This window comes from Haplochromis burtoni, unplaced genomic scaffold, assembly GCF_018398535.1.
Source record: "Haplochromis burtoni strain Fernald_Lab_line unplaced genomic scaffold, NCSU_Asbu1 Contig_183, whole genome shotgun sequence".
Lineage (NCBI taxonomy): Eukaryota > Metazoa > Chordata > Actinopteri > Cichliformes > Cichlidae > Haplochromis > Haplochromis burtoni.
The window spans coordinates 592,282-604,037 of record NW_024582544.1 but is presented as its reverse complement, the minus strand read 5'-3'; the positions used below and the strand labels follow the sequence as shown (position 1 = coordinate 604,037).

Here is an 11,756-nt window from a genome sequence, read left to right as displayed (position 1 = left end):
GTGTGTGTGTGTGTGTATGCATGTCAGAAAGTGTCAGGATGAACCACTGACTCATTTTTTCAGTTTAATAAGAAGTCTGTTCACCAACAGAAGGAAATCCCGTCCTTTCATTGAAGATCCAACAATCAGAAAACCCGACAGGTGAGTAAAATAACACATCAACACACAGAAAACATGGAATATTGTTAAATATTTGTTTGTCAACAGCAGGGCAGTGTATATAATAGAAATGTTAAATAACTTAAAGATAAAGTTCACAGTGGGATCATCTCTGGACCAACTTTCAAGTCCTTGAGATTGTTAATCAAAGATAAATTAGCTACAATTAATGTGAACAAGAACAAAATCAATTTAAGCTGTTTGTAAACCAGCTTTCCCTTAAACTAAAAGCTTACATCAGCCACTAATTTTGTTATTTCTAGTAAATTAAATGTACCGAAGGATTATGAACAGTTATTATTATTAACGGTTTAGTCTTAAACAATACAACAATGTGATGTGTCATTTTATCCTCTATTCTATTCTAGTTTATTGAATTGTTTCAATTGAAATTTATGAATATATGCTTGGAAATAGCTGTTGTATAAAGTTTCTACAGGATTTGCAGAAATAAAAGTGAACAAGAGTCCAAAATATAAAGTGTCTTGAGGAAGCAGAATAAATGTAGAAAAAGACAGAATGTTTATGTCTTTACTTTGTTTCTTACATAGTTTCTTATTTGTAACTCTTGACTTTGACCAGATTCATCTTTCCAATCAAATGTTAAATCCAGTGTTTTGGACCATGGGTGGTAATTATGGGCTAGCGGTCTTGGTGGGCGTGGCCATACTTCTGGAGGCTGTCCAATGTCAAGTGAGCTGCAAAGGAGCTGATGGTGAGCGAGGAGTGAACGGCGCTCCGGGCAGAAATGGGTTGCTTGGAATGAAGGGAGAGAAAGGAGAGCCAGGTAACACCCTGCTAAATGCACAAACATTAACCTGCTTACCGCACTTGGTTTATGTACTTATTTTATCTTAACTGTCAATACAGAAGTTGAAAAAAATAAACAACAGGAGCTGAATAAAAACAACAGAAGCTGAATAAAAACAACAGAAGCTGAATAAAAACAACAGAATTAGAATTATAACAATCATTTATCTGCATTATTATGTTATTCTTTTAGAACACATTCTACTTTATCATTCTTTCTCTCACTGTTAGTCCTCCTCTTCTTTTCAGCTCACCTCAGTGCAAATCTTCACATGTTTCAGTTTCTGTCACTTTTGCAGCTCTTCCTTTACTTTATTGTCTCTCTACTGTTGTGTTTTTATTCAACGTCGTTCTGTTTTGTGTGCTTTTGCAGTGTTTTTCTATTTACTGGTGTGCTTTGAAATTTTAGTTTACAGTTTGATGCTCCGTGTGTTACAGAACCACTACACTAAAGAGTCAGACGTGCTCCACTGATAATGAGTGACATTGTTACTCTGTAATTGCTGGATGTATAAATAAGAAACAAAGTCTTCACAGGTGCTTTTGTCACCCCTCAACTGGTATAAAACTCAAAGACTGATGTGGAATAATTCATTTTCTATTTGTAGCTGTGATGATTCAAGGTCCAGTGGATACAGCCAGCCTACTGAGGCAGAAAGGAGAGTCGGGAAATCGGGGCACGCAAGGACCCCAGGGCCCAAAAGGTTTCCGCGGAGATTTGGGGAAAGAGGGTGAGGATGGCCCCCCAGGTCCTCCTGGCCCAGACGGCAGGTTGTCCCAAGGTAACGAAGAGATCATTTCTGACCTCGCCATATGCTAACATACAGAGTATATCTTTTAAAACACAGCAAACATAACGCTGAACTCATATTGAGTACACAATGAGTTACACAATGGATAATAAAGCAGGGCAACGTGGAAATGAGAGTTTCTTTTCTTTACTGGTACGTTTAAGCTAGCATATGTAGTCAAACAGTTATCCAGCATCTTGTGCATAATTTGTGACATTCACATGTTACTCATAAGCACACATAGTGTAACATCAGAATATCGAGTGACCACCAGCATTGAGTGTCCAGTCTCATAACATAGCCATGAGTTCTACCTTATAAATTACACATTAAACGCATCATTCATACTTGTGTGTATGTGTGTGTGTGTGTGTGTGTTCTCTTAGCAAGACACACCTCTCAGCAGGAGTCCCGTTCGGCCTTCTCAGTGATCAGAACCGACAGAAATTATCCTGCCTTCAACCAGGTTCAGTCTGATGCCCATCACACCTTTCACTCCCTCAGATGTTTCATTTCTCCTATTCTTAGTCTTAATATCTGGACATGAGTCCCTCTTAATGTCACACACACGAGTTTGTCACCTCCCTTCAGCAATATTTACCCATGCAGATATTTTCAGTTTTATCAAGTCACAGTTTGTGTGTATAACACAGAGTCCTGACACAAAATACTCTTTTAAGAACAAGGTCCAAATGTGACGATTACATTTTTTTCGTTTGAAGCCAAACAACTGCCACTTTTTGACCTCAATCTCAAAATTTTGACTTTGAAATCAAATAATCAATATTTTTTTCTTTTTTTTAATGCGGCCCTAATACTGCTTCATAAACAACAGCCTCTCGTTTTTCTCTTACAGTTTTTAGTTACAAGGTTATTGTTTTCCTCTTTGTGTGTGTGTTTGTGTATCAGAAAATAACCTACCAAAAAGTTGTGGTCAACACAAATGGTGATCTTGACACACGCACAGGTGTCTTCACCTGCAGAGTACAGGGTACCTATTACTTCAACTTCCACTCTGTGGCCAAGGTAACTTGCTCCTGTCTGTTCCACTGTAAAATAAATCATACATATTGTGCACATTAGTGTGGCTTATGCTATCATCTTGACAGGCACATTGTGTGTTAAATGCAGTGAAAGCTTTATAAGCTTATCCATATTTCTTCCCAACATTTGTGTGTTGTGTGTTTTTAGGTCAGCATGTGCCTGCAAATAGTCTATGGTGGACCAAGAAGAACCCTGGGATTCTGTGATAATAACAGGTCAAACAGGCAATCTGAGCAGGTTGGTTTCAGGTCCAGTGAGAAACATGGAGGGAAAACATTTGATCAAACAACCACACAAATATCTGTTTGTCTAAAAGAAATCCTCCTCTAATAATATCCCTGTATATTGCCTTGGGTTATTCTTTACACTGACTGCAGCATTTTGTCACGAAGCCTCGACTTGATTGGCTGTGTTGCCTTTCAGGTGCTGTCAGGTGGTGTGGTTTTACAGCTCACAGTTGGACAGAAGGTCTGGCTTGAGTCCTTTAGGGAAAACCAGGGACCTACTGATACCAGGGAGAACCAGGAAAAAAAGATCATCTTCAACGGCTTCCTGCTCTTCCCAAGTCCAGCATAGAGTTCAGCTGTACGCTCAGAAATTTAACTTCACAATGGAGTCTGTGCTCAAACACCAGACTGCATCACTTTGTCAGTTTAATATCTAAAAATCTCATATTTCAGTTGTTGTTTTAAAAGCAGCATCACAGCATTAACATGCATTATCATCTAAAGAACACAATTTCATGTGAACATGTAAGCAGGTAATTTTGTGTCTACTCATGTCAGACTCATGTAAATTTTGATTATTAGCACTGACAAAATAAAATTGAAGGCTATTATTCATTGTGATTGTGTCTGCTGATATTAAATCAATGAGAAATGTACTTTCATACAATTTGATAAATTAAATTGTATTCATCTTTAGCATCCAGTAAAGTAAAAATACAGAAGATATAAAACCTCCTCAGGATCAAGGCTGGAGAGCCCCACAAAAACCTATTTCAAATGGGAGGGGTCGCCACAGCGTGTTTGAGATACAAACCTCCCAGTGATTTGTATCTCCTCCTGATACTGAACCAGAGAGCTTTCACATGCTAGATTAACTACTAAACAATGTACATCATGCAATGCAACAGACAAGGCTAGAGTTAAAGATTGATGCTTTTAAAGGTTTTTGTTTTTTTTCCAAATACATGCTCTTTGGATTCCAGTGCTCACAGATATAGATTGTAATATATCAGTCAGCACCAAGCCCATTATTTCTCACTGAAGAAGATGTCGTCTGCAGGTCATCTCAAGAACATTCAGGAATAGTTTCAAAAATCCACTGCTGTAAAACAGTTGTAGTTTTAGATAACAGTGTTTTATGCTTTGTTGCAGTAATGGAAGACTCAGTGGAGTGCCTGGAAAAACTGTAAAACTTGTGAAAATACAGTTAAAAGTCCAAAATGTATGGAATAGATTTTGTGACTGGCTGCAAAGTTTTTAACGAAAAACATAAAAAATTAAATCTTTGGGGTAGCCTATTTTTAAAAAAATATTCTAACGATGGTTAAAGGTTATTTTACAGTGACAGGTTGGCTATCTCTGCACACTGTTGTTGTTGTGACTGTCCAGGCTGAAGAGAGTGGGTTGTACCGGAGCACTCTCCCCGGAGTTAACGGCCCATTTGCCTGTGTTACTGAGTAAACAGACAAACTGAGATCAAAGCGTCCGGTTCTTGAGAACATATGTGAACATTACAGTATATATATTCATATATGTGTATACTGTTAATATGGCTGCTCATATTAAACATCGTCAGTGTTTTAATAGAGGTCAATGTAAGGACAAATCACACCACATCAAATTCCCCAAAATGAGTGGTGTGATTTGTCCTATCCAGGTGCAAGTGATGAGATGGAGTGATGCTAAAATTTTACCCCCTGATGCCCTGTACAGGCTCTTGGTAAATGCATGAGGAAATTAATGACTGGTTGTGCCACAATTTTCTCCAGCTAAACAAAAACAAAACTGAGGTAATAGTCTTTGGTGCCAAAGAAAAACGATTACAGGTCACCAGAGAACTTCAATCTATACACCTAAAAACCACAAACCAGGCGAGAAATTTGGGTGTAGTGATGGATGCAGACCTAAACTTAGAAAAACACATTAAGACAATAACAAAATCAGCTTACTATCACCTCAAGAATATTTCAAGGATAAAAGATCTGATGTCTCAACAGGACCTGGAAAAACTAGTCCATGCATTCATCTTTAGTAGGCTTGATTACTGTAACAGCATCTTTACAGGTCTACCTAAAAAATCAGTCAGACAACTACAGCTCATTCAGAACTCTGCTGCTCGAGTCCTCACTAAGACCAAAAAAGTGGACCACATCAGTCCAGCTCTGAGGTCTTTACACTGGCTGCCTGTCCGTCAGAGGATAGACTTTAAAGTTCTAATGCTGGTCTATAAAGCTCTGAATGGTTTAGGACCAAAATACATCAGTGACCTCCTGACCCAGTATGAACCTTCCAGATCCCTCAGGTCATCTGGATCCGGTCTTTTATCAGTTCCCAGAGTCAGAACCAGACACGGAGAAGCTGCATTCAGCTTTTATGCTCCTTATATCTGGAACAAACTCCCAGAAAGCCTCAGATCAGCTGAAACACTCAGTTTATTTAAATCCAGGTTGAAGACTCACCTGTTCTCAGCTGCATTTGAATAAAGCACCAAATCCACACTTTTAAGCTTAAATTTCAAAACTTACATTTTAACTACTGATTTTATCTACTGTTCTGATTTTATCTACTGTTTTTTTTAATCAATTTTAAATCATGCTTTTTATTTGTTTTTGTTTTTAATGTCTCTGTAAAGCACTTTGAATCACCTTGTTGTTGAATTGTGCTATATAAATAAACTTGCTTGCCTTGCTCTTTTTTAAAATTATTTATTTCTGCCCATGCACAAACAGCTTTTACTGCCCATCACCCTTTAGCTGTCTAATTTATCAAACAGGAATATTTCATGTGAGCCCCTCCTAAGGTGGTGAGGGAAGTGAAACATGTTCTGTTGTTCGCACTTCTTCTTTTGGTAAACTTTTGTATCTCAGCAGACCTCTAACTTCTGTTTGTGTGTACATTTGGTTGAATTGCTCAAATCTGTTCTTCAGATTCTGTCATGAGTCAGAAACGTTTCAGAATCTTGTACTTTCATAATCCCACTTTTATACCAGTTTCACTGTGGTGGTTCACAAACGAATAACATTCATGATTAGGTGACCTTTGTAAAGGATCAGTCATGCTTGGTCAGGACCCCAAGAGTCAGTTTTTGGGACCATGGGTTAAAAATTTTCATTTGGCATTAACTTTGTGAGCAGTTTGAACCAAATTTCAAGTATGTATGTCTGGTGCCTAAGTATCCCGAAACTGGGTGAAAGTAAAACAATACTTTATACCGAAATAAACATCTCTTTGTATTAAGCTTGATGAGATGACGAGATTACAAATACTTTATTTATCATCAAATACTTTTTATATGATTTGAACCTACTGTGCGCTTACCTCTCATTGTCATGACTTCCTTTCATAGTAAAACCTACAGTGGGGCAAAAAAGTATTTAGTCAGCCACCGATTGTGCAAGTTCCCCCACTTAAAATGATGACAGAGGTCAGTAATTTGCACCAGAGGTACACTTCAACTGTGAGAGACAGAATGTGAAAAAAAAATCCATGAATTCACATGGTAGGATTTGTAAAGAATTTATTCGTAAATCAGGGTGGAAAATAAGTATTTGGTCACCTCAAACAAGGAAAATCTCTGGCTCTCACAGACCTGTAACGTCTTCTGTAAGAAGCTTTTCTGTCCCCCACTCGTTACCTGTATGAATGGCACCTGTTTGAACTCATCATCTGTATAAAAGACACCTGTCCACAGCCTCAAACAGTCAGACTCCAAACTCCGCCATGGCCAAGACCAAAGAGCTTTCGAAGGACACCAGGAAAAGTATTGTAGACCTGCACCAGACTGGGAAGAGTGAATCTACAATAGGCAAGCAGCTTGGTGTGAAAAAATCAACTGTGGGAGCAATCATCAGAAAATGGAAGACATACAAGACCACTGATAATCTCCCTCGATCTGGGGCTCCACGCAAGATCTCATCCCGTGGGGTCAAAATGATCATGAGAACGGTGAGCAAAGATCCCAGAACCACACGGGGGGACCTGGTGAATGACCTGCAGAGAGCTGGGACCAAAGTAACAAAGGTCACCATCAGTAACACACTACAACGGCAGGGAATCAAATCCCGCAGTGCCAGACGTGTTCCGCTGCTGAAGCCAGTGCATGTCCAGGCCCGTCTGAAGTTTGCCAGAGAGCACATGGATGATACAGCAGAGGATTGGGAGAATGTCATGTGGTCAGATGAAACCAAAGTAGAACTTTTTGGTATAAACTCAACTCGTCGTGTTTGGAGGAAGAAGAATACTGAGTTGCATCCCAAGAACACCATACCTACTGTGAAGCATGGGGGTGGAAACATCATGCTATGGGGCTGTTTTTCTGCCAAGGGGACAGGACGACTGATCCGTGTTAAGGACAGAATGAATGGGGCCATGTATCGTGAGATTTTGAGCCAAAACCTCCTTCCATCAGTGAGAACTTTGAAGATGAAACGAGGCTGGGTCTTCCAACATGACAATGATCCAAAACACACCGCCCGGGCAACAAAGGAGTGGCTCCGTAAGAAGCATTTGAAAGTCCTGGAGTGGCCTAGCCAGTCTCCAGACCTCAACCCCATAGAAAATCTGTGGCGGGAGTTGAAAGTCCGTGTTGCTCGGCGACAGCCCCAAAACATCACTGCTCTCGAGAAGATCTGCATGGAGGAATGGGCCAAAATACCAGCTACTGTGTGTGCAAACCTGGTAAAGACCTATAGTAAACGTTTGACCTCTGTTATTGCCAACAAAGGTTATGTTACAAAGTATTGAGTTGTATTTTTGTTATTGACCAAATACTTATTTTCCACCCTGATTTACGAATAAATTCTTTACAAATCCTACCATGTGGATTCATGGATTTTTTTTTTCACATTCTGTCTCTCACAGTTGAAGTGTACCTCTGGTGCAAATTACTGACCTCTGTCATCATTTTAAGTGGGGGAACTTGCACAATCGGTGGCTGACTAAATACTTTTTTGCCCCACTGTACTTCACCCCATAACCAGCAGCAGGTTCAGTTTCCTCAGAGTCTCTTCCACCATGGACCTCACCAGCAGCAGCAGCAGCAGCAGCAGCTTTATTTAGGTTACAAAATGTAAAGCAGAATGTGACAGACTATCACCCCGGAACTAAATAAATAATACAAATACTTCCAAAATGTGAAGGCCGTCCTGTCTGCCATCACGCTAGCTGACCATAATGTGGACTAACACAGCTGTAGGTTTAAATATACTTCATTAGCAAGTAGCAAAATAAAAAGTAACACAGACAAAAAAAAATGTCAGTTTGTTTATTTAAAAAAGTAACTAAACTGATCACATTGCTTGTAATTTAAATTACACTGAAAAACGAAGAGCTTAGTCTGAGGGCAAAACAGTAAGCACAACATTATGAGTAATGCAGCAGGTAGTTATTCCAGGCAAAATGCATCACCATGGCAACCATAAACAGGGATACACAATCAGAACTGTTCCAAATCTAACTTAAACCTTAATCTTTTCCTAAATTGAGGTATTTTGTAATGCTTAAATTTAGCATAGTTGTTCTTATATCCTCACCCGATCCATATTATGAATATAAAAGTCTTTATTTATCCCAGAAGTCTGAGAAACTGTGTTACAACAACCAGTTACATAAAAAAAACCCCAAAAGAACCCAAGACATCAACAATGATACAAAATGTAGATTAAATATCATTTTAATGCAGATATTTTTGTATGATGCAATGTGATATTTTGTGTCCGCAGAGCTAAAACACACGAGAAAGGGTTCATGCCTTATAGGTGGCATGCCATGGCATGCAGCACAACCTTTCACCACATCCACAGTGATTCTGTGTGAGCTGATGGAGGAATCTAAACTCATTTAAACAGCAGCAACAATGACAAAATCCCTCAGAAAGCAATGTAGAAGCCAATGATAATTCAAATAACAACATATTGAATTTGAGTCTTTGGCACATGCCAGTCTCCAAATGTTTTGACCTTTAAAGTGGAAAATATTAAGCTTTTGTACATAGAGAGGGATTAATATATAAAAGACCGTAAGGACAGAAAATCTTGATTAGCAAAATGGTAAAAAAAAAAATCCCCAGTAAAATTCATGTCCAGAAAAAAGAATCAATAGATTAGAGGTTGTGATTATTTCATTGAGTCTATGTGGTGTAATATTTTAGAACCGTGGAAAGGAAATTGAGTTGAAATGAGTTAAGGAAAAAACTGTAGGGAATATTAGTTCAGTTTGTTCAGTTTGATGAATAGACAATGGTGTGGTTAATTTTGTTTATTTAATTGGATTTCTTGACAATGACAAAACCACCCATTTCCTTATGCATCACCAAGACCTCACCTGACAACTGCAAACATCTGAAATGTTCAGAAATCTTTTGGAAAGATTAAAAGAAGAAAACTGGAGCCTTTTTTTAGGTTCTGGTAACTTTGCTAACTTTCTAGTTTAGGATTTGCTTCTCCGTTCTCTCTTTCTTTCTTGTGTTTCCAGCTGTCAGTAAAACCCAGAAATGCAGAACTTCATTTGCTCAGCATAGAAAATAATCAGTGACGTAAAGTTGCTGAATCTTTGCTTTTGACTTTGGTTTCCTTGTGCGACTGTAACACGACTCCGAGCGTCTCTTCAGTTTGCGTTTAACTCATCGTGGTTGGTTTTATTCTCCCGTCTTTTCTCTCAGGTGAGGTTTCTACATTTATGATGAATTATCTGTTCAGCTACTGATTGATCTGTTTGTTACACTGAAGCGTTCATTGAAAGGGTCTCCTGTTTCCTGTTTGTTTATTATGTTTGTGTGTCCCGTGCATTAACAGAGGAATTTAAATTCAATAACTGATTTAAAAAAACCTTTCTGTTTCTGACAAATAATTTTGCACTTGTTGCTATTTCAGCGCTCGTTTCTCTCCTTGATGTTGTCCTTGTTTCCTCCTCTCCTTTCATTCCTCTTTGTCTTTGCTTTCCTTTCCTAATCCATTCTCCTTATCCATGTGCCTAGAGCGATACATGACTTGTTATAAATGACTTATTGGCCTATAATCTGTGAAAAATATGACTAACATTTTTCTCATGAACAATATTAAGCTATTTTAAGCCAGAAAGAGTACATCTATCACAAGGTAGAAGCAAAGATACTGTTACATTTTGGGTACTTATCCAGGTGAAAAATGTAACTCACACTAAAAATGTCTTTTCAAGAGAGATCTGACCAAACATAAAATCACAGTTCTTTTAAAATAGCTTAAGGAACCAGAGAGGGTTTGATTGATTATGATGTCAGTACAATAATGTGGAGCCATAAAGATACTTGCAAAATATTCATTTCTTCATTTTATAGAAAAACCCCTTCATAAATCCTCATCACTACAGTCTATCTACCAATATAAGTTAAGACATTACTAATAAAAAAAAAACATCATTTTTCTCTTCTTTTGCTCCATTATTTGTTTGCTTCTCATCTTTTTCCATCACTTCTCCTCCCTCTCAGGATTTATCCATCATGCTCCACCATTGTTTCCTCACTGTTGGTGCCCTGCTCTCATTGGCAATATCCGGGCTAATCGCTATGGAGACCTGTCCAGCTACAGGGATGCCCGGAATGCCAGGCGAGTGCATTTTTGTGCACATGATTGTTGAGACTGATGTGTTTTTGTTCTCTATTGGTTTTTTGAGTTTCATTAGAACTTTCTGACCATCTTCAGGTATTCCTGGGCTTCCTGGAAGAGATGGTCGTGATGGACAAAAAGGAGAGAAAGGAGATCCAGGTATCTAGAACATAACTGTGTAAAAGCAGGTTATGATAAGGGAAAAATCATTTTGTCACCAATGTATCCTCTACAAAAGGAGAGAACAAACAAAGCGCTGTATTTAGGCCATTCAGCCAGCGCTTCTTAGGCCTGCCACACATATATTGCTGGGTCTTATCACTCACTTAGAAGCCTTCATCACCAAAACGATTCCACTGCAACCATAGATGACCATAGATGGCTCTGGAAGCAATCCCTGTGGCTAATGTTAGCAGCAGAGCTATGAATACACAGATTCATACATCTGAACATTGGAATTATTGGGACTTGCACGTGATATAATCATCTCCAAAAGTCTGTCTGCTGAAACCAAAATGACTTCTGTTTAAGTGCTGGTCAGACTTACGGCTCCTGGATTAATTCAACTAAATGTCAGATTGTAATCCCTTACGTTACTGATCACCGAGGAAAGTAATTACATTAATGTACTAATGCTTCGAACTTGTTTCTTTAGGAACAAAGTTGCAAGGTGGTCTTGGGCCTCAGAAAGGAGAGAAAGGGGAGCTCGGGCCAGAGGGGCCCCCTGGTAAAAGAGGTCAGATTGGGGAGTCTGGGAAGCCAGGTACCCCAGGAACTGCCGGACCTCCGGGAGAACCAGGAGAACAAGGGTAGGTAAACAGTTCACCAGTTTACTCAGTAAACTGTCAAAGCTGGATTATACCCTGGCCAAATGAGACAACTGCTTGCAACCTAAAGCAGGTTAAATGCTGCTCCAGCTTTATGTGTGCTACATTAATTATATGAAACAAAAAAGGCCATTCCTTGATTTAACTATATGAAATGTATAACTGCTAATGAGTTTATTTTTTAAACCTATGTTTAATTCATTCATTCATTTTAATTAAATTTTGTGTAAAGAGTTCCAAATCAAAACAATAATTGCTTCAAGGCACTTCATATTGTTAAGTTAAGACTGTAAAATAATGTAGGAGCGAAGCCCCCCC

The 11,756-nt window shown here is 38.7% G+C and overlaps 1 protein-coding gene across 1 annotated transcript in view; it reads left to right on the top strand.

Moving 5' to 3' along the window:
• The first annotated feature begins 11 nt into the window (after window positions 1–11).
• The window catches only part of LOC102297542, a 14,529-nt gene continuing 2,784 nt past the window's right edge, over window positions 12–11,756 (top strand). The window contains exons 1-11 of the mRNA XM_005938851.3: window positions 12–141; window positions 742–946; window positions 1,578–1,751; window positions 2,147–2,226; window positions 2,670–2,786; window positions 2,952–3,041; window positions 3,228–3,377; window positions 9,594–9,689; window positions 10,494–10,611; window positions 10,708–10,770; window positions 11,267–11,420. Of these exons, the coding sequence (XP_005938913.2) occupies window positions 760–946; window positions 1,578–1,751; window positions 2,147–2,226; window positions 2,670–2,786; window positions 2,952–3,041; window positions 3,228–3,377; window positions 9,594–9,689; window positions 10,494–10,611; window positions 10,708–10,770; window positions 11,267–11,420 (1,229 nt within the window). The 5' untranslated portion in view covers window positions 12–141; window positions 742–759. The remainder of the gene's footprint in view (window positions 142–741; window positions 947–1,577; window positions 1,752–2,146; window positions 2,227–2,669; window positions 2,787–2,951; window positions 3,042–3,227; window positions 3,378–9,593; window positions 9,690–10,493; window positions 10,612–10,707; window positions 10,771–11,266; window positions 11,421–11,756) is intronic.